This window comes from Dendrobates tinctorius, unplaced genomic scaffold (assembly GCF_039654945.1).
Source record: "Dendrobates tinctorius isolate UK_male_01 unplaced genomic scaffold, ASM3965494v1 ptg000009l, whole genome shotgun sequence".
Classification (NCBI taxonomy): domain Eukaryota; kingdom Metazoa; phylum Chordata; class Amphibia; order Anura; family Dendrobatidae; genus Dendrobates; species Dendrobates tinctorius.
Window position 1 is genome coordinate 19801965 of NW_027361677.1, and position 24471 is coordinate 19826435.

Consider the following 24471-nt stretch of genomic DNA (forward strand, 5'->3'; position numbering starts at 1 on the left):
CCTCCTAACAAGCAGGGCCCTCATCTAAAGCTGATGAATGGGGGGGGGGGTATCACTACTATCACTACACACTGTACTGTTCGTTCAAGCTAAAAAGACAATATATATTTCAATGATGAGCAAGATCACTGAGCAGCTGCAAAAATGATCTAATCCCCATTTGCAAATTTGGTATATTAGGCCAATTTAGAAAGAGTCTGCTTTTTTTTGCAAAAAAATAAATACATTTACCTAGCTCAACTCGATATGCTGCAAACGTGATGCAAAGTCGGATAGCAGCTTCTGCAAGCGTTCCCCAGGAATCTTAGTCTGTGATGGCCTGTGAGATTTGTTGGGGAGGATTGTCCTTTTAGAAGGTCCAATGATGTCCAAGCTTCAGCTTCCTCACAAAAGACTTGATGTTTTTCGCCAATGATTTCCTAATACTTCACTGAATCCATCTTGACCTCCACATGCTGCAGATTTCCAGTGCCAAAGGAAGCAAAGCAGCTCCAATCATCAATGAGCCACCATCATGTTTCACCGTAGGTATTAATGAGCCTCCTCCATGCTTTACTGCAGGCAGGCTGGTTTTTTTTTCAGCATATGCTTCATACGCTGGCTCCTTATCTGTAGACCTTAAAAGTTCCATCGCTCCACAAAACAAATGCCAGAACTTCTGTTGCTTGTTTATTAAGTTTTGAAAATATTATATTTCTTGTATCTTTGGTTAGTATATATTATGTAGTTTGTGCATGGACACCTTCACCATTTAGTATGTGCCTCACTGTGCAAACCAAAACCTCAGTGTCAGCTATCACCAAATCTTTCTGCAGGTCTTCTGAAGTCACTTGATGGTTTTTGATCACCTGCCTCTGCAGGAATCTGGTGGCAACCGGTGATTGCTTCTTTTTTCCCGCCACATCCAGATAGTGCCAGAGTTCCAATACCTTTGAACGTGTGAACCCTGCTTCTATCTATTTTATCTCATGAAAACCTGATAAAACTAATGAATCCCTTGATTAGGTGCTCTAGATGTGCTCGAGAGTTGTACATCTGCTCTCTTAAGGGAGATTATTATTCAGGTGGTTGAATAATTCTGTGACTGTAGAAGTCAGTAAAAATGGCCTTTTGGGTTTAATTTGTAGAAACCACTTGTTATATTTGTTATTTACATTGCTCTTGTTTGAATGATTTATAACAAAAAGCAGAAACTTTGCAATTTTTGTTAATAAACCAAAATTTGCAACGGGGGTTGAATAATTTTGATTACAACTATTTACTACAGTAATTCTAGAAGTGCCGCACCTCTCGTGAAGATAGTTTACTCCAAGAAGTAGCTGGATGAACCATTCCATGACGTGTCCTTCTGTGAGGTTCTTGCCTTCGTCTTTCTGTCGCTGGATGTAACAGTGAAGATCTCCACCCTGAGAAGTAAAAAAAATAAAAAAAAAAAATAAATCATAAAATAATTTTACTATTGCTTTACCAGTCCCTAAAGGTATACTCAAAAGTAATATATCTGTACATAACAAGCATGACAAACACCCCCACATCACCGGAGGCATAGCACTGGAAAATCTACAGGATGATATTAAAAAGCAATAGATGCACTTAATATTATTTCACTTTGCTTTTGAAGTGGGGAAAGAACAGTTTTAATACAATGTATTTATGATCCTTAATAAATCTCAGTTCAGAAGATTTTTATTTTTTTTTATAATCTTCACCTTGTTTTCCTTTGAAAATAAGATGCCCCTGCAATGAAGACCCCTTCTTTTAAAAGGTAATTTACTCCTTCTCCAATTTTTTTTTATTGATCATTTTCTTTTTTCTTTTCTTTCGAGCTATGGCCACCTGATGGAGGAACGATCTGTAGGAAGATTGATATGGCCCCAGCCTAGATAGGTCCACCGGGGTCTTCTCTGATTGTATCAAGCCCTCAGCTTGCTGGTCTTCATCTTCACCTTGCTCCTTCTGTTTTTCCGACCATGATGTCCTTTCCCTGTGATTACTGTCTTAAGCAAGTAGTCAAGTCGTAGCTTGATGATCCTTTTGCTTTGATTGACATGTCTGGCTTGATTTGTTCCAAACTTAATTTGCTTTGTTCTTCTTGCCATCCATGATACTGATCACATCCTTCTCTAGCACCACATTTAGAAGGCGTCAATTCTTCTTCTGACTTGTTTCATTATCTTCCAGGTTTCGCATCCAAATGTTACTGCAGAAAAAAAAAAAAACTATGTACGAGCCGTATCTTTACCACCAATGAAATGTTCCTTGATTTGAAGACCTTGCCCAGTGACTCCATTGATGATTTGCCCATAGCTATTCTCCCATTAACTTGCTAGATGCAAAGTTAATCAACTTCTTAAATAGTCTTCGTCAAAAGATGTCAATCTGCTGCAGAGTCTAAGTCCTTTTTCAATCACAGCACTTTACAGTATTGCTAAAAATCGGTCAGAGTTCCTGCTTCTGTTGGCTCTCACTGTTCTCCCAATCCCTTCTTTCAGTGTTAGAGATAGCAGGAAAGAAATGGAAGGGGTTCTACACAGACCTCCACAGTTTGGAGAGAAGGGAAACAATCTACAGCCTCAAGGAAGGCAAAGAAAATACTCTATAGAAATGGATGAAAGAATACAAAGAGGAAATTGCAGCATTGAAGCTGTGAAAACCCCAGCAGCCAGGATACACAAAAATGGATATCCAGCCTGTATTACTGGGAGAAACACTCCCACAAGAAAACAAATCTATAAAAGTGGATCTGGCTGCAAACTGCATATCTAGGGTCTGAAAATGAATTAAAGGATTAAGATTTTCTTAATGCAATTTTATTAACTAAAGGCAACCACTAACTGTCACGGATGTGTCAGAAGCTGCAGACCATTGCACTGCATCCGTCTGCAGAAGGTCTGTGTAGTTTGCTTTGCAGATGAGTGGCCATCTACCCCAGTGCTAATGGCCACACCTGGACCTGAGTGTTGATATACTTCCTGCTGGCAAGTGCAGGTGATATTTTCTGTTTGCACTTCGTTGTTGAGGTTTGGAGTGGCAGCAGTTGGCTAGAGTTTTCTTTGGAGTTTTGAGGACGTTGGTGTTTCTCTCCGAGTCTACTCAGGCTAAGTGTCCATCCTTGTTTTGTGTATCCTAGCTGTCTTTAGCGGTAGTGGGGATTGACTAGAGCCTATCCTGTCCTTCTTGATACAAAGCTTATCGCCAGGATCAGGCAAGGATTAGATATCCTGCTCGGCGATAGGTGCGGAACCTATATAGGGTATATAGGGACGATAGGGCAGACAGGGTGACGTTAGATCTGTCAAGGGGTCTCCACTCCTCCCTACCCTAGTGTTTGGTTCCCTTTCTCTTATCCCTTCGTGTTGCACTTAGCCTTTCCTACACGTTGCGTGACACTAACATATATAAAAATAATGTCTTCCATATCAAATGTGTCCTTTAAATCAAACTTCTTTTGATTTTAAGCATGTATACAGTATAGTGATATCAAGCAATATAAGTAGCTAAGTTAATAGACCTTCAAATGAAAGGGTCCAGTGTGTCCCTGACACCACTTCTGTCATGTCCCAGTAATTTCTGTTGTAGACTCATAAAAAAAAAAAAACCTTTATCCCATAAGGACAGTCCAGTGCTCACTTTAACCCTTTCACATTCAGCAGATGGCCATCAGCCATTCCTACCATAGCTACTAGTGCTATACCTCGCAATATTCGGTAACAATGCAGAAATCTTTATTCTCCAGGAAACTTGCGAAGAACTGGACAATGAATGGGTGCCTGAAGTTGCCTAACAGTTTGGCCTCTCGAGTGGAAGGAAGCGTGGCGTCTCCTCTCATGTTATCGCATGGGATTCTCTTGATGACTTTCCTGTAAAACAATTATAATATCAGCTGGTATTGTACAAGAACATGTAATTGGAGCATATATGCCAAGAATAGGTCCCTATGACTGCCTATAGAACAAGTCTCTTGTTTAGGGTTGTCCTTATCCACTTCTACCTGTGTCTAAGGGTTACAATACATATCTTGAATACATAAAGGGGATGCAAAAAATGCGAAGATCAGTTATATCTTGAATGCAGGGTGTATTGGCACGTGCCAGGTTTAGGGGCTGCATTTCGAATTTTTCCATGATAGCCCTAGTCCTCCGAGTGATGTCAAGATGTGAGGAGTAGGCAAGTAGGGTCAGACCGGAATATTGAGGCTTCGGGGGCAACGCTGGAGGAAATAAAGTACTTAGATTTCATGATATATATTACACGGATGACTGGACTATCAAATATGTGAAGAGTTAATAAAGGACTAGTAATATCCAATTCTCCGCCAAGAGATCTCATATTAATTATTTCATGTCCTGCAAAAAAGGTAATTAAAAAAAAGAGCCTAAATCTGCTCTGCCGAGTTCCAGGATGGAGAAGTAATTGATTTTGACAAGGCTCCCTAATCAACAAAATTAAACATTTGAGTTGTCATTTTGCAGGTCCCTAAAATCATGACGTGTCGATATTACTGGGGAGCACCGCTAGAGGCCTTACACAGACCATTTATGAAGAGTTGTTTTTTTCCTCCAAAGGCATCTAAAAAAATGTCGCCTTTTACATCCAACATTCTTTATGATGACGAATGGATCAATTTTTCTGATACAGAGCTCCAAATCCCGCAAAGAGGAAAATGATAACGTTTTAGTTTGCTTCAGTCGTCACTAGGGGGAGCTGTGGAGATTATTGCATACTCCATATGCAGTCAGCTCATGTGCGCACCTAGTGGTGACTGGTGGTAATGTCTGTGAAGAGGATTTGATGCTGTTTATCAGAAAATATCAGTCCCTCTAAATTCTTGATTCTCTCATCATCCGATACAAACTACACAGGGGAATGTGTTACCATCGAAGGGTGCCACAGCTGAAGCACGCCGCACTGGCTCTTATTGCTCTCTCCTGTGGCACGGTCGCGGGGCGCTAATGGGTCATTTTAACTGGACGCCTGTTGAAGGCCCTTGTTACAGCCATCTTGGTCCTACTTTGAGGCTCAGATGAGATCACAATTTATAATAACCTGCAAGACATGACACTGCAGCATATGGAATGAGCGATCAGAGGATTTCAGATCCAAATTTAAGTCCCAAAAGGGAACTTAAAAACAATTTTAAAAACTAAGAGTTTTAAAAAATGTCTAAACATTTTTTAGAAATATAATATTTCTAATAACTGACTTTTCCCACCATTAAAAATAAAGAAATTTAAAAAATAAACAAACATATCTACGATTGCCACCGCCGTAAAAGTCTGGTCTATCAAACTCTAAAATTAATTTACCCCATCGGTAAACACTGTAAAAAGGGGGAAAAAAAAACTTGGAATGCAAAATAAAAATGTTACGGATTTCGTAAAATAAAAAATACATGGGCGCATAGACAAAAAAATTGCCTGGTCCTGAAGGAGTTAAGGCGGCCGTCAGGAGATACTTTTTTGTTTTAAGGGGGCACTTAGAGGTCTCTATTTGTTTTAAGGAGGCCAATTGTGGTCATGTGTTTTAAGAGGGATGATTTGTTTTCCAGGGGGCAGTATTACAAGGTAAAGGGATGCAATAGTTGAGGGGTCATGGGTGGGGTATAAGGTTAGGTACATGGAGCATTGTGGGTTTATCAGTGCAGGGAGGACGTAGCCTCTTCCCTTCCTGCTCACTTATAGGACTGCAGCACCTATGAAGCATCTGCTAAGATCCCTCCATTCACCCTTTAAATAATATCTGCTCTCAATGTAATTTTTACTAGCTATATAAGATGTCATATTCTTTCTGTATTGATTCCTGAATGTTTAATAAAAAAGATCTGATTCAAAAAGATCTCTCCATTCAGAGGGCTGCGCCATCACTACAGACAGCGTCGGACTGGAGTAGTTTGGGCCCACCAGAGAAAATCATTCTTGGGGCCCACCATGTCTAAGGGGTACTAGCTGCAGAGTCTTCTCTTAGCTTCCATCTTGTCAACCTGATAATCAGGGAATTGTTTCCAACTATAGACCTGTCCAAACAATCACCTGACAAACCAGCAGAACGCTCATTTGTTGGGTACAATGATTTTTATGCTTGATTTAAAAACCAGCAGCAGATAATTTTTTGTTAGCAAGACAAGTGCTGCCGAGAACAATGATATTTTATAACCACAGAAAGATTGTATTAATTATTTACCGTAGACACGTGCCACATGCACACACCAGTCACAGGATTAGAGATGGGCGGACCCCTGGATGATCAGATTCGGCAGAAGTTAAAAAAAAGTTTGGGTTCGGGTACCAGAACAGTATCCGGACTCCATTCACTTGAATGGGGGCCCGAACATCCAGTGTTTGCCATGCTGTCATGTGCATGACAGATCAGCAAACTCTGCTTCTGATCAGTGGTAAAATCATTACCGCTGGTCAGACAGCCGTGATTCCCACGCTGTCAAATGACAGCGTGAGCCCGCAGCAGTGATCGTAGGGATAAAGCTTATATTTGGTAACTGGTGTCGGCTAATGGCACTACTGCTCCCATCAGTCTACGCCTGCTGCCGCTAATAACAGCAAGAGCGGCAGATGGGAGTATCAGACTACACCCTAAATAGAGAAAAAAAATGCCATGGGTTCCCGTATTTTGGATAACCAGCCAGGCAAAAGTGACAGCTGTGGCTGCAATGATCAGTTGTCAGCGTTAGGAAGGCTGGTTATCAAGAATAGAGGGTTGCCCACACTGTTTTTTAATTAATTTTAATAATTGTAAAAAACGGCGCGAGGTCCCCCTCATTTTTGACAACCAGCCTTGCTAAAGCAGAGAGCTGGTATTCTCAGGCTGTTAAGGGGCCATGGATATTGCCCGCCCCCCAGCCTACAAATAGCAGCCTGCAGCCAGCCAGAAAAGGTGCATCTATGAGATATGCTAATTCTGGCGCTTTGCGCGGCTCTTCCCATTTCTATTTGTGGGATTCATGTCACCTTTGTATTATCCGGTGACGTCAAGCCCACGGATTAGTAGTGGAGAGGCATCTATAAGACACCTATCCATTACTAATTCTATAGTTTATGGTAAATAAACAGCAATAGCAATAATAAAATCCTTTAATTGAAAGAATGACACAGACTCCTTTATCGAATCTAAATTAAACCATACTCACATCATCGCTCATTCTATTGAAGCCCTCGTCTCCTGTAATAAAACAAAAATAAAAAAACAATATACCATACCTGTCCGTCGTTCAGTCCCACACCGTAATCCGTGTCTGGGGGATAAACAGTTTTCAACCTGGACGGTTCCAAGATGCAACTGTCCAGGCTTAGAATCACTGCAGCATCAGTGAGCATCGGTGACGTCATCTAGGTTACTGCTGGTCACTGAGGATTTGTGTTACCCTTTGGGTTTAACTGCGGTGACCTCAGTGAAAAAGTCTGACGGTGCAGCGCTGAGCTCAGTGAGTTCAACCCAGTTCACTTTGAGATATTTCTCCAGGTGAACTGCAGTGAACTCACCGCTGAATCAAGAGGCTTTTTCCTCACTCCCCACCCTCATGCTCCACACAGCCCCTCGTCATCCCCCATTCTCTACATAGCCCCTCATCATTGTCTTCCCTAGGCAGCCCCACTGACGCTACATCAACCCTTTCCAAAATACATCCTCAGAGCACTCACACTGAGTCCTGGGTCCTCATTCCCATCCGTACAAGGGTCCATGGTGCGGCCCCTCAGTCCTCTCCTCCTCACAGGGCTCCATGGTGCAGCCCCCTGAGTCCTCTCCTCACAGGGCTCCATGGTGCAGCCCCTCAGTCCTATCCTCACAGGGCTCCATGGTGCGGCCCCTCAGTCCTATCCTCACAGGGCTCCATGGTGCGGCCCCTCAGTCCTATCCTCACAGGGCTCCATGGTGCGGCCCCTCAGTCCTATCCTCACAGGGCTCCATGGTGCGGCCCCTCAGTCTTCTCCTCACAGTCCTCCATGGTGCGGCTGTTAAATATACATATTCTCTCAGTCCCCTCCTCACAGTCCTCCATGGTGCGGCCCCTCAGTCCTCTCCTCACAGGGCTCCATGGTGCGGCCCCTCAGTCCTCTCCTCACAGGGCTCCATGGTGCGGCCCCTCAGTCCTCTCCTCACAGGGCTCCATGGTGCGGCCCCTCAGTCCTCTCCTCACAGGGCTCCATGGTGCGGCCCCTCAGTCCTCTCCTCACAGGGCTCCATGGTGCGGCCCCTCAGTCCTCTCCTCACAGGGCTCCATGGTGCGGCCCCTCAGTCCTTTCCTCACAGGGCTCCATGGTGCAGCCCCTCAGTCCTATCCTCACAGGGCTCCATGGTGCGGCCCCTCAGTCCTATCCTCACAGGGATCCATGGTGCAGCCCCTCAGTCCTCTCCTCACAGTCCTCCATGGTGCGGTTGTTAAATATACATATTCTCTCAGTCCCCTCCTCACAGTCCTCCATGGTGCAGCCCCTCAGTCCTCTCCTCCTCACTGGGCTCCTTGGTGCGGCCCCTCAGTCCTCTCCTCACAGGGCTCCATGGTGCAGCCCTTCGGCCCTCTCCTCACAGGGCTCCATGGTGCAGCCCCCTGTCCTCTCCTCACAGTCCTCCATGGTGCGGCCCCTCAGTCCTCTCCTCACAGTCCTCCATGGTGCGGCCCTTCAGTCCTCTCCTCACAGTCCTCCATGGTGCGGCCCCTCAGTCCTCCATGGTGCGGCCCCTCAGTCCTCTCCTCACAGTCCTCCATGGTGCGGCCCCTCAGTCCTCTCCTCACAGTCCTCCATGGTGCGGCCCCTCAGTCCTCTCCTCACAGTCCTCCATGGTGCGGCCCCTCAGTCCTCCATGGTGCGGCCCCTCAGTCCTCTCCTCACAGTCCTCCATGGTGCGGCCCCTCAGTCCTCTCCTCACAGTCCTCCATGGTGCGGCCCCTCGGTCCTCTCCTCACAGTCCTCCATGGTGCGGCCCCTCGGTCCTCTCCTCACAGTCCTCCATGGTGCGCCCCCTCGGTCCTCTCCTCACAGTCCTCCATGGTGCGCCCCCTCGGTCCTCTCCTCACAGTCCTCCATGGTGCGCCCCCTCGGTCCTCTCCTCACAGTCCTCCATGGTGCGCCCCCTCGGTCCTCTCCTCACAGTCCTCCATGGTGCGCCCCCTCGGTCCTCTCCTCACAGTCCTCCATGGTGCGCCCCCTCGGTCCTCTCCTCACAGTCCTCCATGGTGAGCCCCCTCGGTCCTCTCCTCACAGTCCTCCATGGTGAGCCCCCTCGGTCCTCTCCTCACTGGGCTCCATGGTGCAGCCCCTCAGTCCTCTCCTCACAGTCCTCCATGGTGCAGCTCCTCGGTCCTCTCCTCACAGTCCTCCATGGTGCGGCCCCTCAGTCCTCTCCTCACAGTCCTCCATGGTGCAGCACCTCGGTCCTCTCCTCACAGGGCTCCATGGTGCAGCCCCCTGTCCTCTCCTCACAGTCCTCCATGGTGCGGCCCCTCAGTCCTCTCCTCACAGTCCTCCATGGTGCGGCCCCTCAGTCCTCTCCTCACAGTCCTCCATGGTGCGGCCCCTCAGTCCTCTCCTCACAGTCCTCCATGGTGCGGCCCCTCAGTCCTCTCCTCACAGTCCTCCATGGTGCGGCCCCTCGGTCCTCTCCTCACAGTACTCCATGGTGCGGCCCCTCGGTCCTCTCCTCACAGTCCTCCATGGTGCGCCCCCTCGGTCCTCTCCTCACAGTCCTCCATGGTGCGCCCCCTCGGTCCTCTCCTCACAGTCCTCCATGGTGCGCCCCCTCGGTCCTCTCCTCACAGTCCTCCATGGTGCGCCCCCTCGGTCCTCTCCTCACAGTCCTCCATGGTGCGCCCCCTCGGTCCTCTCCTCACAGTCCTCCATGGTGCGCCCCCTCGGTCCTCTCCTCACAGTCCTCCATGGTGCGCCCCCTCGGTCCTCTCCTCACAGTCCTCCATGGTGCGCCCCCTCGGTCCTCTCCTCACAGTCCTCCATGGTGAGCCCCCTCGGTCCTCTCCTCACAGTCCTCCATGGTGAGCCCCCTCGGTCCTCTCCTCACAGTCCTCCATGGTGAGCCCCCTCGGTCCTCTCCTCACTGGGCTCCATGGTGCAGCCCCTCAGTCCTCTCCTCACAGTCCTCCATGGTGCAGCTCCTCGGTCCTCTCCTCACAGTCCTCCATGGTGCGGCCCCTCAGTCCTCTCCTCACAGTCCTCCATGGTGCAGCACCTCGGTCCTCTCCTCACAGGGCTCCATGGTGCAGCCCCTCAGTTTTCTCCTCACAGGGCTCCATGGTGCAGCCCCTCAGTCCTCTCCTCACAGGGCTCCAAGGTGCAGCCCCTCAGTCCTCTCCTCACAGGGCTCCATGGTGCAGCCCCTCAGTCCTCTCCTCACAGGGCTCCATGGTGCAGCCCCTCAGTCCTCTCCTCACAGGGCTCCATGGTGCAGCCCCTCAGTCCTCTCCTCACAGGGCTCCATGGTGCAGCCCCTCAGTCCTCTCCTCACAGGGCTCCATGGTGCAGCCCCTCAGTCCTCTCCTCACAGGGCTCCATGGTGCAGCCCCTCAGTCCTCTCCTCACAGGGCTCCATGGTGCAGCCCCTCAGTCCTCTCCTCACAGGGCTCCATGGTGCAGCCCCTCAGTCCTCTCCTCACAGGGCTCCATGGTGCAGCCCCTCAGTCCTCTCCTCACAGGGCTCCATGGTGCAGCCCCTCAGTCCTCTCCTCACAGGGCTCCATGGTGCAGCCCCTCAGTCCTCTCCTCACAGGGCTCCATGGTGCAGCCCCTCAGTCCTCTCCTCACAGGGCTCCATGGTGCAGCCCCTCAGTCCTCTCCTCACAGGGCTCCATGGTGCAGCCCCTCAGTCCTCTCCTCACAGGGCTCCATGGTGCAGCCCCTCAGTCCTCTCCTCACAGGGCTCCATGGTGCAGCCCCTCAGTCCTCTCCTCACAGGGCTCCATGGTGCAGCCCCTCAGTCCTCTCCTCACAGGGCTCCATGGTGCAGCCCCTCAGTCCTCTCCTCACAGGGCTCCATGGTGCAGCCCCTCAGTCCTCTCCTCACAGGGCTCCATGGTGCAGCCCCTCAGTCCTCTCCTCACAGGGCTCCATGGTGCAGCCCCTCAGTCCTCTCCTCACAGGGCTCCATGGTGCAGCCCCTCAGTCCTCTCCTCACAGGGCTCCATGGTGCAGCCCCTCGGTCCTCTCCTCACAGGGCTCCATGGTGCAGCCCCTCGGTCCTCTCCTCACAGGGCTCCATGGTGCAGCCCCTCGGTCCTCTCCTCACAGGGCTCCATGGTGCAGCCCCTCGGTCCTCTCCTCACAGTCCTCCATGGTGCAGCCCCTCGGTCCTCTCCTCACAGTCCTTCATGGTGCAGCCCCTCAGTCCTCTCCTCACAGGGCTCCATGGTGCAGCCCCTCAGTCCTCTCCTTACAGTTCTCCATGGTGCAGCTCCTCGGTCTTCTCCTCACAGTCCTCCATGGTGCAGCCGCTCAATCCTCTCCTCACAGTCCTCCATGGTGCGGCCCCTCGGTCCTCTCCTCACAGGGCTCCATGGTGCGGCCCCTCGGTCCTCTCCTCACAGTCCTCCATGGTGCGGCCCCTCGGTCCTCTCCTCACAGTCCTCCATGGTGCGGCCCCTCGGTCCTCTCCTCACAGTCCTCCATGGTGCGGCCCCTCGGTCCTCTCCTCACAGTCCTCCATGGTGCGGCCCCTCGGTCCTCTCCTCACAGTCCTCCATGGTGCGGCCCCTCGGTCCTCTCCTCACAGTCCTCCATGGTGCGGCCCCTCGGTCCTGTCCTCACAGGGCTCCATGGTGCGGCCCCTCGGTCCTCTCCTCACAGTCCTCCATGGTGCGGCCCCTCGGTCCTCTCCTCACAGTCCTCCATGGTGCGGCCCCTCGGTCCTCTCCTCACAGTCCTCCATGGTGCGCCCCCTCGGTCCTCTCCTCACAGTCCTCCATGGTGCGGCCCCTCGGTCCTCTCCTCACAGTCCTCCATGGTGCGGCCCCTCGGTCCTCTCCTCACAGTCCTCCATGGTGCGGTCCCTCGGTCCTCTCCTCACAGTCCTCCATGGTGCGGCCCCTCGGTCCTCTCCTCACAGTCGTCCATGGTGCGGCCCCTCGGTCCTCTCCTCACAGTCCTCCATGGTGCGGCCCCTCGGTCCTCTCCTCACAGTCCTCCATGGTGCGGCCCCTCGGCCCTCTCCTCCTCACAGTCCTCCATGGTGCGGCCCCTCGGCCCTCTCCTCCTCACAGTCCTCCATGGTGCGGCCCCTCAGTCCTCTCCTCACAGTCCTCCATGGTGCGGCCCCTCAGTCCTCTCCTCACAGTCCTCCATGGTGCGGCCCCTCGGCCCTCTCCTCCTCACAGTCCTCCATGGTGCGGCCCCTCAGTCCTCTCCTCACAGTCCTCCATGGTGCGGCCCCTCGGTCCTCTCCTCACAGTCCTCCATGGTGCGGCCCCTCGGTCCTCTCCTCACAGTCCTCCATGGTGCGGCCCCTCGGTCCTCTCCTCACAGTCCTCCATGGTGCGGCCCCTCGGCCCTCTCCTCCTCACAGTCCTCCATGGTGCGCCCCCTCGGTCCTCTCCTCACAGTCCTCCATGGTGCCCCCCCTCGGTCCTCTCCTCACAGTCCTCCATGGTGCGCCCCCTCGGTCCTCTCCTCACAGTCCTCCATGGTGCGCCCCCTCGGTCCTCTCCTCACAGTCCTCCATGGTGAGCCCCCTCGGTCCTCTCCTCACAGTCCTCCATGGTGAGCCCCCTCGGTCCTCTCCTCACTGGGCTCCATGGTGCAGCCCCTCAGTCCTCTCCTCACAGTCCTCCATGGTGCAGCTCCTCGGTCTTCTCCTCACAGTCCTCCATGGTGCAGCCGCTCAATCCTCTCCTCACAGTCCTCCATGGTGCGGCCCCTCGGTCCTCTCCTCACAGGGCTCCATGGTGCGGCCCCTCGGTCCTCTCCTCACAGTCCTCCATGGTGCGGCCCCTCGGTCCTCTCCTCACAGTCCTCCATGGTGCGGCCCCTCGGTCCTCTCCTCACAGTCCTCCATGGTGCGGCCCCTCGGTCCTCTCCTCACAGTCCTCCATGGTGCGGCCCCTCGGTCCTCTCCTCACAGTCCTCCATGGTGCGGCCCCTCGGTCCTCTCCTCACAGTCCTCCATGGTGCGGCCCCTCGGTCCTCTCCTCACAGTCCTCCATGGTGCGGCCCCTCGGTCCTGTCCTCACAGGGCTCCATGGTGCGGCCCCTCGGTCCTGTCCTCACAGGGCTCCATGGTGCGGCCCCTCGGTCCTCTCCTCACAGTCCTCCATGGTGCGGCCCCTCGGTCCTCTCCTCACAGTCCTCCATGGTGCGGCCCCTCGGTCCTCTCCTCACAGTCCTCCATGGTGCGCCCCCTCGGTCCTCTCCTCACAGTCCTCCATGGTGCGGCCCCTCGGTCCTCTCCTCACAGTCCTCCATGGTGCGGCCCCTCGGTCCTCTCCTCACAGTCCTCCATGGTGCGGTCCCTCGGTCCTCTCCTCACAGTCCTCCATGGTGCGGCCCCTCGGTCCTCTCCTCACAGTCCTCCATGGTGCGGCCCCTCGGTCCTCTCCTCACAGTCCTCCATGGTGCGGCCCCTCGGTCCTCTCCTCACAGTCCTCCATGGTGCGGCCCCTCGGCCCTCTCCTCCTCACAGTCCTCCATGGTGCGGCCCCTCGGCCCTCTCCTCCTCACAGTCCTCCATGGTGCGGCCCCTCGGCCCTCTCCTCCTCACAGTCCTCCATGGTGCGGCCCCTCAGTCCTCTCCTCACAGTCCTCCATGGTGCGGCCCCTCAGTCCTCTCCTCACAGTCCTCCATGGTGCGGCCCCTCGGCCCTCTCCTCCTCACAGTCCTCCATGGTGCGGCCCCTCAGTCCTCTCCTCACAGTCCTCCATGGTGCGGCCCCTCGGTCCTCTCCTCACAGTCCTCCATGGTGCGGCCCCTCGGTCCTCTCCTCACAGTCCTCCATGGTGCGGCCCCTCGGTCCTCTCCTCACAGTCCTCCATGGTGCGGCCCCTCGGTCCTCTCCTCACAGTCCTCCATGGTGCGGCCCCTCGGCCCTCTCCTCCTCACAGTCCTCCATGGTGCGGCCCCTCAGTCCTCTCCTCACAGTCCTCCATGGTGCGGCCCCTCGGCCCTCTCCTCCTCACAGTCCTCCATGGTGCGGCCCCTCAGTCCTCTCCTCACAGTCCTCCATGGTGCGGCCCCTCGGTCCTCTCCTCAGAGTCCTCCATGGTGCGGCCCCTCGGTCCTCTCCTCACAGTCCTCCATGGTGCGGCCCCTCGGTCCTCTCCTCACAGTCCTCCATGGTGCGGCCCCTCGGTCCTCTCCTCACAGTCCTCCATGGTGCGGCCCCTCGGTCCTCTCCTCACAGTCCTCCATGGTGCAGCCCCTCGGTCCTCTCCTCACAGTCCTCCAGGGTGCAGCCCCTCGGTCCTCTCCTCACAGTCCTCCATGGTGCGGCCCCTCGGTCCTCTCCTCACAGTCCTCCATAGTGCGGCCCCTCGGTCCTCTCCTCACAGTCCTCCATGGTGCGGCCCCTCGGTCCTCTCCTCACAGTCCTCCATGGTGCGGCCCCTCGGCCCTCTCCTCCTCACAGTCCTCCATGGTGCGGCCCCTCAGTCCTCTCCTCACAGTCCTCCATGGTGCGGCCCCTCGGCCCTCTCCTCCTCACAGTCCTCCATGGTGCGGCCCCTCAGTCCTCTCCTCACAGTCCTCCATGGTGCGGCCCCTCGGTCCTCTCCTCACAGTCCTCCATGGTGCGGCCCCTCGGTCCTCTCCTCACAGTCCTCCATGGTGCGGCCCCTCGGCCCTCTCCTCCTCACAGTCCTCCATGGTGCGGCCCCTCGGTCCTCTCCTCACAGTCCTCCATGGTGCGGCCCCTCGGCCCTCTCCTCCTCACAGTCCTCCATGGTGCGGCCCCTCAGTCCTCTCCTCACAGGGCTCCATGGTGCAGCCCCTCAGTCCTCTCCTCACAGGGCTCCATGGTGCAGCCCCTCAGTCCTCTCCTCACAGGGCTCCATGGTGCAGCCCCTCAGTCCTCTCCTCACAGGGCTCCATGGTGCAGCCCCTCAGTCCTCTCCTCACAGGGCTCCATGGTGCAGCCCCTCAGTCCTCTCCTCACAGGGCTCCATGGTGCAGCCCCTCAGTCCTCTCCTCACAGGGCTCCATGGTGCAGCCCCTCAGTCCTCTCCTCACAGGGCTCCATGGTGCAGCCCCTCAGTCCTCTCCTCACAGGGCTCCATGGTGCAGCCCCTCAGTCCTCTCCTCACAGGGCTCCATGGTGCAGCCCCTCAGTCCTCTCCTCACAGGGCTCCATGGTGCAGCCCCTCAGTCCTCTCCTCACAGGGCTCCATGGTGCAGCCCCTCAGTCCTCTCCTCACAGGGCTCCATGGTGCAGCCCCTCAGTCCTCTCCTCACAGGGCTCCATGGTGCAGCCCCTCAGTCCTCTCCTCACAGGGCTCCATGGTGCAGCCCCTCAGTCCTCTCCTCACAGGGCTCCATGGTGCAGCCCCTCAGTCCTCTCCTCACAGGGCTCCATGGTGCAGCCCCTCAGTCCTCTCCTCACAGGGCTCCATGGTGCAGCCCCTCAGTCCTCTCCTCACAGGGCTCCATGGTGCAGTCCCTCAGTCCTCTCCTCACAGGGCTCCATGGTGCAGCCCCTCGGTCCTCTCCTCACAGGGCTCCATGGTGCAGCCCCTCGGTCCTCTCCTCACAGGGCTCCATGGTGCAGCCCCTCGGTCCTCTCCTCACAGGGCTCCATGGTGCAGCCCCTCGGTCCTCTCCTCACTGTCCTCCATGGTGCAGCCCCTCGGTCCTCTCCTCACAGTCCTTCATGGTGCAGCCCCTCAGTCCTCTCCTCACAGGGCTCCATGGTGCAGCCCCTCAGTCCTCTCCTTACAGTTCTCCATGGTGCAGCTCCTCGGTCTTCTCCTCACAGTCCTCCATGGTGCAGCCGCTCAATCCTCTCCTCACAGTCCTCCATGGTGCGGCCCCTCGGTCCTCTCCTCACAGGGCTCCATGGTGCGGCCCCTCGGTCCTCTCCTCACAGTCCTCCATGGTGCGGCCCCTCGGTCCTCTCCTCACAGTCCTCCATGGTGCGGCCCCTCGGTCCTCTCCTCACAGTCCTCCATGGTGCGGCCCCTCGGTCCTCTCCTCACAGTCCTCCATGGTGCGGCCCCTCGGTCCTCTCCTCACAGTCCTCCATGGTGCGGCCCCTCGGTCCTCTCCTCACAGTCCTCCATGGTGCGGCCCCTCGGTCCTGTCCTCACAGGGCTCCATGGTGCGGCCCCTCGGTCCTCTCCTCACAGTCCTCCATGGTGCGGCCCCTCGGTCCTCTCCTCACAGTCCTCCATGGTGCGGCCCCTCGGTCCTCTCCTCACAGTCCTCCATGGTGCGCCCCCTCGGTCCTCTCCTCACAGTCCTCCATGGTGCGGCCCCTCGGTCCTCTCCTCACAGTCCTCCATGGTGCGGCCCCTCGGTCCTCTCCTCACAGTCCTCCATGGTGCGGTCCCTCGGTCCTCTCCTCACAGTCCTCCATGGTGCGGCCCCTCGGTCCTCTCCTCACAGTCGTCCATGGTGCGGCCCCTCGGTCCTCTCCTCACAGTCCTCCATGGTGCGGCCCCTCGGTCCTCTCCTCACAGTCCTCCATGGTGCGGCCCCTCGGCCCTCTCCTCCTCACAGTCCTCCATGGTGCGGCCCCTCGGCCCTCTCCTCCTCACAGTCCTCCATGGTGCGGCCCCTCAGTCCTCTCCTCACAGTCCTCCATGGTGCGGCCCCTCAGTCCTCTCCTCACAGTCCTCCATGGTGCGGCCCCTCGGCCCTCTCCTCCTCACAGTCCTCCATGGTGCGGCCCCTCAGTCCTCTCCTCACAGTCCTCCATGGTGCGGCCCCTCGGTCCTCTCCTCACAGTCCTCCATGGTGCGGCCCCTCGGTCCTCTCCTCACAGTCCTCCATGGTGCGGCCCCTCGGTCCTCTCCTCACAGTCCTCCATGGTGCGGCCCCTCGGCCCTCTCCTCCTCACAGTCCTCCATGGTGCGCCCCCTCGGTCCTCTCCTCACAGTCCTCCATGGTGCGCCCCCTCGGTCCTCTCCTCACAGTCCTCCATGGTGCGCCCCCTCGGTCCTCTCCTCACAGTCCTCCATGGTGCGCCCCCTCGGTCCTCTCCTCACAGTCCTCCATGGTGCGCCCCCTCGGTCCTCTCCTCACAGTCCTCCATGGTGAGCCCCCTCGGTCCTCTCCTCACAGTCCTCCATGGTGAGCCCCCTCGGTCCTCTCCTCACTGGGCTCCATGGTGCAGCCCCTCAGTCCTCTCCTCACAGTCCTCCATGGTGCAGCTCCTCGGTCTTCTCCTCACAGTCCTCCATGGTGCAGCCGCTCAATCCTCTCCTCACAGTCCTCCATGGTGCGGCCCCTCGGTCCTCTCCTCACAGGGCTCCATGGTGCGGCCCCTCGGTCCTCTCCTCACAGTCCTCCATGGTGCGGCCCCTCGGTCCTCTCCTCACAGTCCTCCATGGTGCGGCCCCTCGGTCCTCTCCTCACAGTCCTCCATGGTGCGGCCCCTCGGTCCTCTCCTCACAGTCCTCCATGGTGCGGCCCCTCGGTCCTCTCCTCACAGTCCTCCATGGTGCGGCCCCTCGGTCCTCTCCTCACAGTCCTCCATGGTGCGGCCCCTCGGTCCTCTCCTCACAGTCCTCCATGGTGCGGCCCCTCGGTCCTGTCCTCACAGGGCTCCATGGTGCGGCCCCTCGGTCCTGTCCTCACAGGGCTCCATGGTGCGGCCCCTCGGTCCTCTCCTCACAGTCCTCCATGGTGCGGCCCCTCGGTCCTCTCCTCACAGTCCTCCATGGTGCGGCCCCTCGGTCCTCTCCTCACAGTCCTCCATGGTGCGCCCCCTCGGTCCTCTCCTCACAGTCCTCCATGGTGCGGCCCCTCGGTCCTCTCCTCACAGTCCTCCATGGTGCGGCCCCTCGGTCCTCTCCTCACAGTCCTCCATGGTGCGGTCCCTCGGTCCTCTCCTCACAGTCCTCCATGGTGCGGCCCCTCGGTCCTCTCCTCACAGTCCTCCATGGTGCGGCCCCTCGGTCCTCTCCTCACAGTCCTCCATGGTGCGGCCCCTCGGTCCTCTCCTCACAGTCCTCCATGGTGCGGCCCCTCGGCCCTCTCCTCCTCACAGTCCTCCATGGTGCGGCCCCTCGGCCCTCTCCTCCTCACAGTCCTCCATGGTGCGGCCCCTCGGCCCTCTCCTCCTCACAGTCCTCCATGGTGCGGCCCCTCAGTCCTCTCCTCACAGTCCTCCATGGTGCGGCCCCTCAGTCCTCTCCTCACAGTCCTCCATGGTGCGGCCCCTCGGCCCTCTCCTCCTCACAGTCCTCCATGGTGCGGCCCCTCAGTCCTCTCCTCACAGTCCTCCATGGTGCGGCCCCTCGGTCCTCTCCTCACAGTCCTCCATGGTGCGGCCCCTCGGTCCTCTCCTCACAGTCCTCCATGGTGCGGCCCCTCGGTCCTCTCCTCACAGTCCTCCATGGTGCGGCCCCTCGGTCCTCTCCTCACAGTCCTCCATGGTGCGGCCCCTCGGCCCTCTCCTCCTCACAGTCCTCCATGGTGCGGCCCCTCAGTCCTCTCCTCACAGTCCTCCATGGTGCGGCCCCTCGGCCCTCTCCTCCTCACAGTCCTCCATGGTGCGGCCCCTCAGTCCTCTCCTCACAGTCCTCCATGGTGCGGCCCCTCGGTCCTCTCCTCAGAGTCCTCCATGGTGCGGCCCCTCGGTCCTCTCCTCACAGTCCTCCATGGTGCGGCCCCTCGGTCCTCTCCTCACAGTCCTCCATGGTGCGGCCCCTCGGTCCTCTCCTCACAGTCCTCCATGGTGCGGCCCCTCGGTCCTCTCCTCACAGTCCTCCATGGTGCGGCCCCTCGGTCCTCTCCTCACAGTCCTCCATGGTGCAGCCCCTCGGTCCTCTCCTCACAGTCCTCCAGGGTGCAGCCCCTCGGTCCTCTCCTCACAGTCCTCCATGGTGCGGCCCCTCGGTCCTCTCCTCACAGTCCTCCATGGTGCGGCCCCTCGGTCCTCTCCTCACAGTCCTCCATGGTGCGGCCCCTCGGTCCTCTCCTCACAGTCCTCCATGGTGCGGCCCCTCGGCCCTCTCCTCCTCACAGTCCTCCATGGTGCGGCCCCTCAGTCCTCTCCTCACAGTCCTCCATGGTGCGGCCCCTCGGCCCTCTCCTCCTCACAGTCCTCCATGGTGCGGCCCCTCAGTCCTCTCCTCACAGTCCTCCATGGTGCGGCCCCTCGGTCCTCTCCTCACAGTCCTCCATGGTGCGGCCCCTCGGTCCTCTCCTCACAGTCCTCCATGGTGCGGCCCCTCGGCCCTCTCCTCCTCACAGTCCTCCATGGTGCGGCCCCTCGGTCCTCTCCTCACAGTCCTCCATGGTGCGGCCCCTCGGCCCTCTCCTCCTCACAGTCCTCCATGGTGCGGCCCCTCAGTCCTCTCCTCACAGGGCTCCATGGTGCAGCCCCTCAGTCCTCTCCTCACAGGGCTCCATGGTGCAGCCCCTCAGTCCTCTCCTCACAGGGCTCCATGGTGCAGCCCCTCAGTCCTCTCCTCACAGGGCTCCATGGTGCAGCCCCTCAGTCCTCTCCTCACAGGGCTCCATGGTGCAGCCCCTCAGTCCTCTCCTCACAGGGCTCCATGGTGCAGCCCCTCAGTCCTCTCCTCACAGGGCTCCATGGTGCAGCCCCTCAGTCCTCTCCTCACAGGGCTCCATGGTGCAGCCCCTCGGTCCTCTCCTCACAGGGCTCCATGGTGCAGCCCCTCGGTCCTCTCCTCACAGGGCTCCATGGTGCAGCCCCTCGGTCCTCTCCTCACAGGGCTCCATGGTGCAGCCCCTCGGTCCTCTCCTCACTGTCCTCCATGGTGCAGCCCCTCGGTCCTCTCCTCACAGTCCTTCATGGTGCAGCCCCTCAGTCCTCTCCTCACAGGGCTCCATGGTGCAGCCCCTCAGTCCTCTCCTTACAGTTCTCCATGGTGCAGCTCCTCGGTCTTCTCCTCACAGTCCTCCATGGTGCAGCCGCTCAATCCTCTCCTCACAGTCCTCCATGGTGCGGCCCCTCGGTCCTCTCCTCACAGGGCTCCATGGTGCGGCCCCTCGGTCCTCTCCTCACAGTCCTCCATGGTGCGGCCCCTCGGTCCTCTCCTCACAGTCCTCCATGGTGCGGCCCCTCGGTCCTCTCCTCACAGTCCTCCATGGTGCGGCCCCTCGGTCCTCTCCTCACAGTCCTCCATGGTGCGGCCCCTCGGTCCTCTCCTCACAGTCCTCCATGGTGCGGCCCCTCGGTCCTCTCCTCACAGTCCTCCATGGTGCGGCCCCTCGGTCCTGTCCTCACAGGGCTCCATGGTGCGGCCCCTCGGTCCTCTCCTCACAGTCCTCCATGGTGCGGCCCCTCGGTCCTCTCCTCACAGTCCTCCATGGTGCGGCCCCTCGGTCCTCTCCTCACAGTCCTCCATGGTGCGCCCCCTCGGTCCTCTCCTCACAGTCCTCCATGGTGCGGCCCCTCGGTCCTCTCCTCACAGTCCTCCATGGTGCGGCCCCTCGGTCCTCTCCTCACAGTCCTCCATGGTGCGGTCCCTCGGTCCTCTCCTCACAGTCCTCCATGGTGCGGCCCCTCGGTCCTCTCCTCACAGTCGTCCATGGTGCGGCCCCTCGGTCCTCTCCTCACAGTCCTCCATGGTGCGGCCCCTCGGTCCTCTCCTCACAGTCCTCCATGGTGCGGCCCCTCGGCCCTCTCCTCCTCACAGTCCTCCATGGTGCGGCCCCTCGGCCCTCTCCTCCTCTCAGTCCTCCATGGTGCGGCCCCTCAGTCCTCTCCTCACAGTCCTCCATGGTGCGGCCCCTCAGTCCTCTCCTCACAGTCCTCCATGGTGCGGCCCCTCGGCCCTCTCCTCCTCACAGTCCTCCATGGTGCGGCCCCTCAGTCCTCTCCTCACAGTCCTCCATGGTGCGGCCCCTCGGTCCTCTCCTCACAGTCCTCCATGGTGCGGCCCCTCGGTCCTCTCCTCACAGTCCTCCATGGTGCGGCCCCTCGGTCCTCTCCTCACAGTCCTCCATGGTGCGGCCCCTCGGCCCTCTCCTCCTCACAGTCCTCCATGGTGCGCCCCCTCGGTCCTCTCCTCACAGTCCTCCATGGTGCGCCCCCTCGGTCCTCTCCTCACAGTCCTCCATGGTGCGCCCCCTCGGTCCTCTCCTCACAGTCCTCCATGGTGCGCCCCCTCGGTCCTCTCCTCACAGTCCTCCATGGTGAGCCCCCTCGGTCCTCTCCTCACAGTCCTCCATGGTGAGCCCCCTCGGTCCTCTCCTCACTGGGCTCCATGGTGCAGCCCCTCAGTCCTCTCCTCACAGTCCTCCATGGTGCAGCTCCTCGGTCTTCTCCTCACAGTCCTCCATGGTGCAGCCGCTCAATCCTCTCCTCACAGTCCTCCATGGTGCGGCCCCTCGGTCCTCTCCTCACAGGGCTCCATGGTGCGGCCCCTCGGTCCTCTCCTCACAGTCCTCCATGGTGCGGCCCCTCGGTCCTCTCCTCACAGTCCTCCATGGTGCGGCCCCTCGGTCCTCTCCTCACAGTCCTCCATGGTGCGGCCCCTCGGTCCTCTCCTCACAGTCCTCCATGGTGCGGCCCCTCGGTCCTCTCCTCACAGTCCTCCATGGTGCGGCCCCTCGGTCCTCTCCTCACAGTCCTCCATGGTGCGGCCCCTCGGTCCTCTCCTCACAGTCCTCCATGGTGCGGCCCCTCGGTCCTGTCCTCACAGGGCTCCATGGTGCGGCCCCTCGGTCCTGTCCTCACAGGGCTCCATGGTGCGGCCCCTCGGTCCTCTCCTCACAGTCCTCCATGGTGCGGCCCCTCGGTCCTCTCCTCACAGTCCTCCATGGTGCGGCCCCTCGGTCCTCTCCTCACAGTCCTCCATGGTGCGCCCCCTCGGTCCTCTCCTCACAGTCCTCCATGGTGCGCCCCCTCGGTCCTCTCCTCACAGTCCTCCATGGTGCGGCCCCTCGGTCCTCTCCTCACAGTCCTCCATGGTGCGGTCCCTCGGTCCTCTCCTCACAGTCCTCCATGGTGCGGCCCCTCGGTCCTCTCCTCACAGTCCTCCATGGTGCGGCCCCTCGGTCCTCTCCTCACAGTCCTCCATGGTGCGGCCCCTCGGTCCTCTCCTCACAGTCCTCCATGGTGCGGCCCCTCGGCCCTCTCCTCCTCACAGTCCTCCATGGTGCGGCCCCTCGGCCCTCTCCTCCTCACAGTCCTCCATGGTGCGGCCCCTCGGCCCTCTCCTCCTCACAGTCCTCCATGGTGCGGCCCCTCAGTCCTCTCCTCACAGTCCTCCATGGTGCGGCCCCTCAGTCCTCTCCTCACAGTCCTCCATGGTGCGGCCCCTCGGCCCTCTCCTCCTCACAGTCCTCCATGGTGCGGCCCCTCAGTCCTCTCCTCACAGTCCTCCATGGTGCGGCCCCTCGGTCCTCTCCTCACAGTCCTCCATGGTGCGGCCCCTCGGTCCTCTCCTCACAGTCCTCCATGGTGCGGCCCCTCGGTCCTCTCCTCACAGTCCTCCATGGTGCGGCCCCTCGGTCCTCTCCTCACAGTCCTCCATGGTGCGGCCCCTCGGCCCTCTCCTCCTCACAGTCCTCCATGGTGCGGCCCCTCAGTCCTCTCCTCACAGTCCTCCATGGTGCGGCCCCTCGGCCCTCTCCTCCTCACAGTCCTCCATGGTGCGGCCCCTCAGTCCTCTCCTCACAGTCCTCCATGGTGCGGCCCCTCGGTCCTCTCCTCAGAGTCCTCCATGGTGCGGCCCCTCGGTCCTCTCCTCACAGTCCTCCATGGTGCGGCCCCTCGGTCCTCTCCTCACAGTCCTCCATGGTGCGGCCCCTCGGTCCTCTCCTCACAGTCCTCCATGGTGCAGCCCCTCGGTCCTCTCCTCACAGTCCTCCATGGTGCAGCCCCTCGGTCCTCTCCTCACAGTCCTCCAGGGTGCAGCCCCTCGGTCCTCTCCTCACAGTCCTCCATGGTGCGGCCCCTCGGTCCTCTCCTCACAGTCCTCCATGGTGCGGCCCCTCGGTCCTCTCCTCACAGTCCTCCATGGTGCGGCCCCTCGGTCCTCTCCTCACAGTCCTCCATGGTGCGGCCCCTCGGCCCTCTCCTCCTCACAGTCCTCCATGGTGCGGCCCCTCAGTCCTCTCCTCACAGTCCTCCATGGTGCGGCCCCTCGGCCCTCTCCTCCTCACAGTCCTCCATGGTGCGGCCCCTCAGTCCTCTCCTCACAGTCCTCCATGGTGCGGCCCCTCGGTCCTCTCCTCACAGTCCTCCATGGTGCGGCCCCTCGGTCCTCTCCTCACAGTCCTCCATGGTGCGGCCCCTCGGCCCTCTCCTCCTCACAGTCCTCCATGGTGCGGCCCCTCGGTCCTCTCCTCACAGTCCTCCATGGTGCGGCCCCTCGGCCCTCTCCTCCTCACAGTCCTCCATGGTGCGGCCCCTCGGCCCTCTCCTCCTCACAGTCCTCCATGGTGCGGCCTGCCATGTTCCCTCCTCTCCAGAGGAGTTTCCCGCTATAACCAGGTCTTCTCTGGACTGATGGAGGCCGCGCCCCAGCTTCTCTCTCTTTGAAACATTTTCCTGCTCCAGTGTTTAGTGTCTGAGGTAAAAAGTAATGTTACCGTCGATAATGTGTGTATAAGTGGTGAGTACTGTATATATGATGGGGAGGGTTATGTGAAGAGTAATGCCAGTCCTTCACCAACCCTATATACAGGTATATGGCCGTGTGTGTCTCCTGTATACGGACACGTGACCCCTGTATATATATGTATACGCCCATGTGTGTCTCCTGTATACGGACACGTGACCCCTGTATATACTGTATATGGCCATGTGTGTCTCCTGTATATGGACACGTGACCCCTGTATATACTGTATATGGCCATGTGTGTCTCCTATATACGGACACGTGACCCCTGTATATATACGTATATGGCCATGTGTGTCTCCTGTATACGGACACGTGACCCCTGTATATATACGTATATGGCCATGTGTGTCTCCTGTATACGGACACGTGACCCCTGTATATACAGGTATATGGCCATGTGTGTCTCCTGTATACGGACACGTGACCCCTGTATATATACTGTATATGGCCATGTGTGTCTCCTATATACGGACACGTGACCCCTGTATATATACGTATACGGCCATGTGTGTCTCCTATATACGGACACGTGACCCCTGTATATATACGTATATGGCCATGTGTGTCTCCTGTATACGGACACGTGACCCCTGTATATATACGTATATGGCCATGTGTGTCTCCTATATACGGACACGTGACCCCTGTATATATACGTATATGGCCATGTGTGTCTCCTGTATACGGACACGTGACCCCTGTATATATACGTATATGGCCATGTGTGTCTCCTATATACGGACACGTGACCCCTGTATATACTGTA

At 57.8% G+C, this 24471-nt stretch overlaps 1 protein-coding gene across 2 annotated transcripts in view; it reads right to left on the reverse strand.

Moving 5' to 3' along the window:
- LOC141096814 (serine/threonine-protein kinase Nek11-like) overlaps window positions 1-24471 on the reverse strand; it is a 168599-nt gene that overhangs the window by 69018 nt on the left and 75110 nt on the right. For both annotated transcript variants that reach the window (XM_073583660.1, XM_073583666.1), the window contains exons 2-3: window positions 3695-3860; window positions 1288-1406 (exon numbers count right to left, since the gene is read on the reverse strand). In XM_073583660.1, the coding sequence (XP_073439761.1) occupies window positions 1288-1406; window positions 3695-3860 (285 nt within the window). The remainder of the gene's footprint in view (window positions 1-1287; window positions 1407-3694; window positions 3861-24471) is intronic.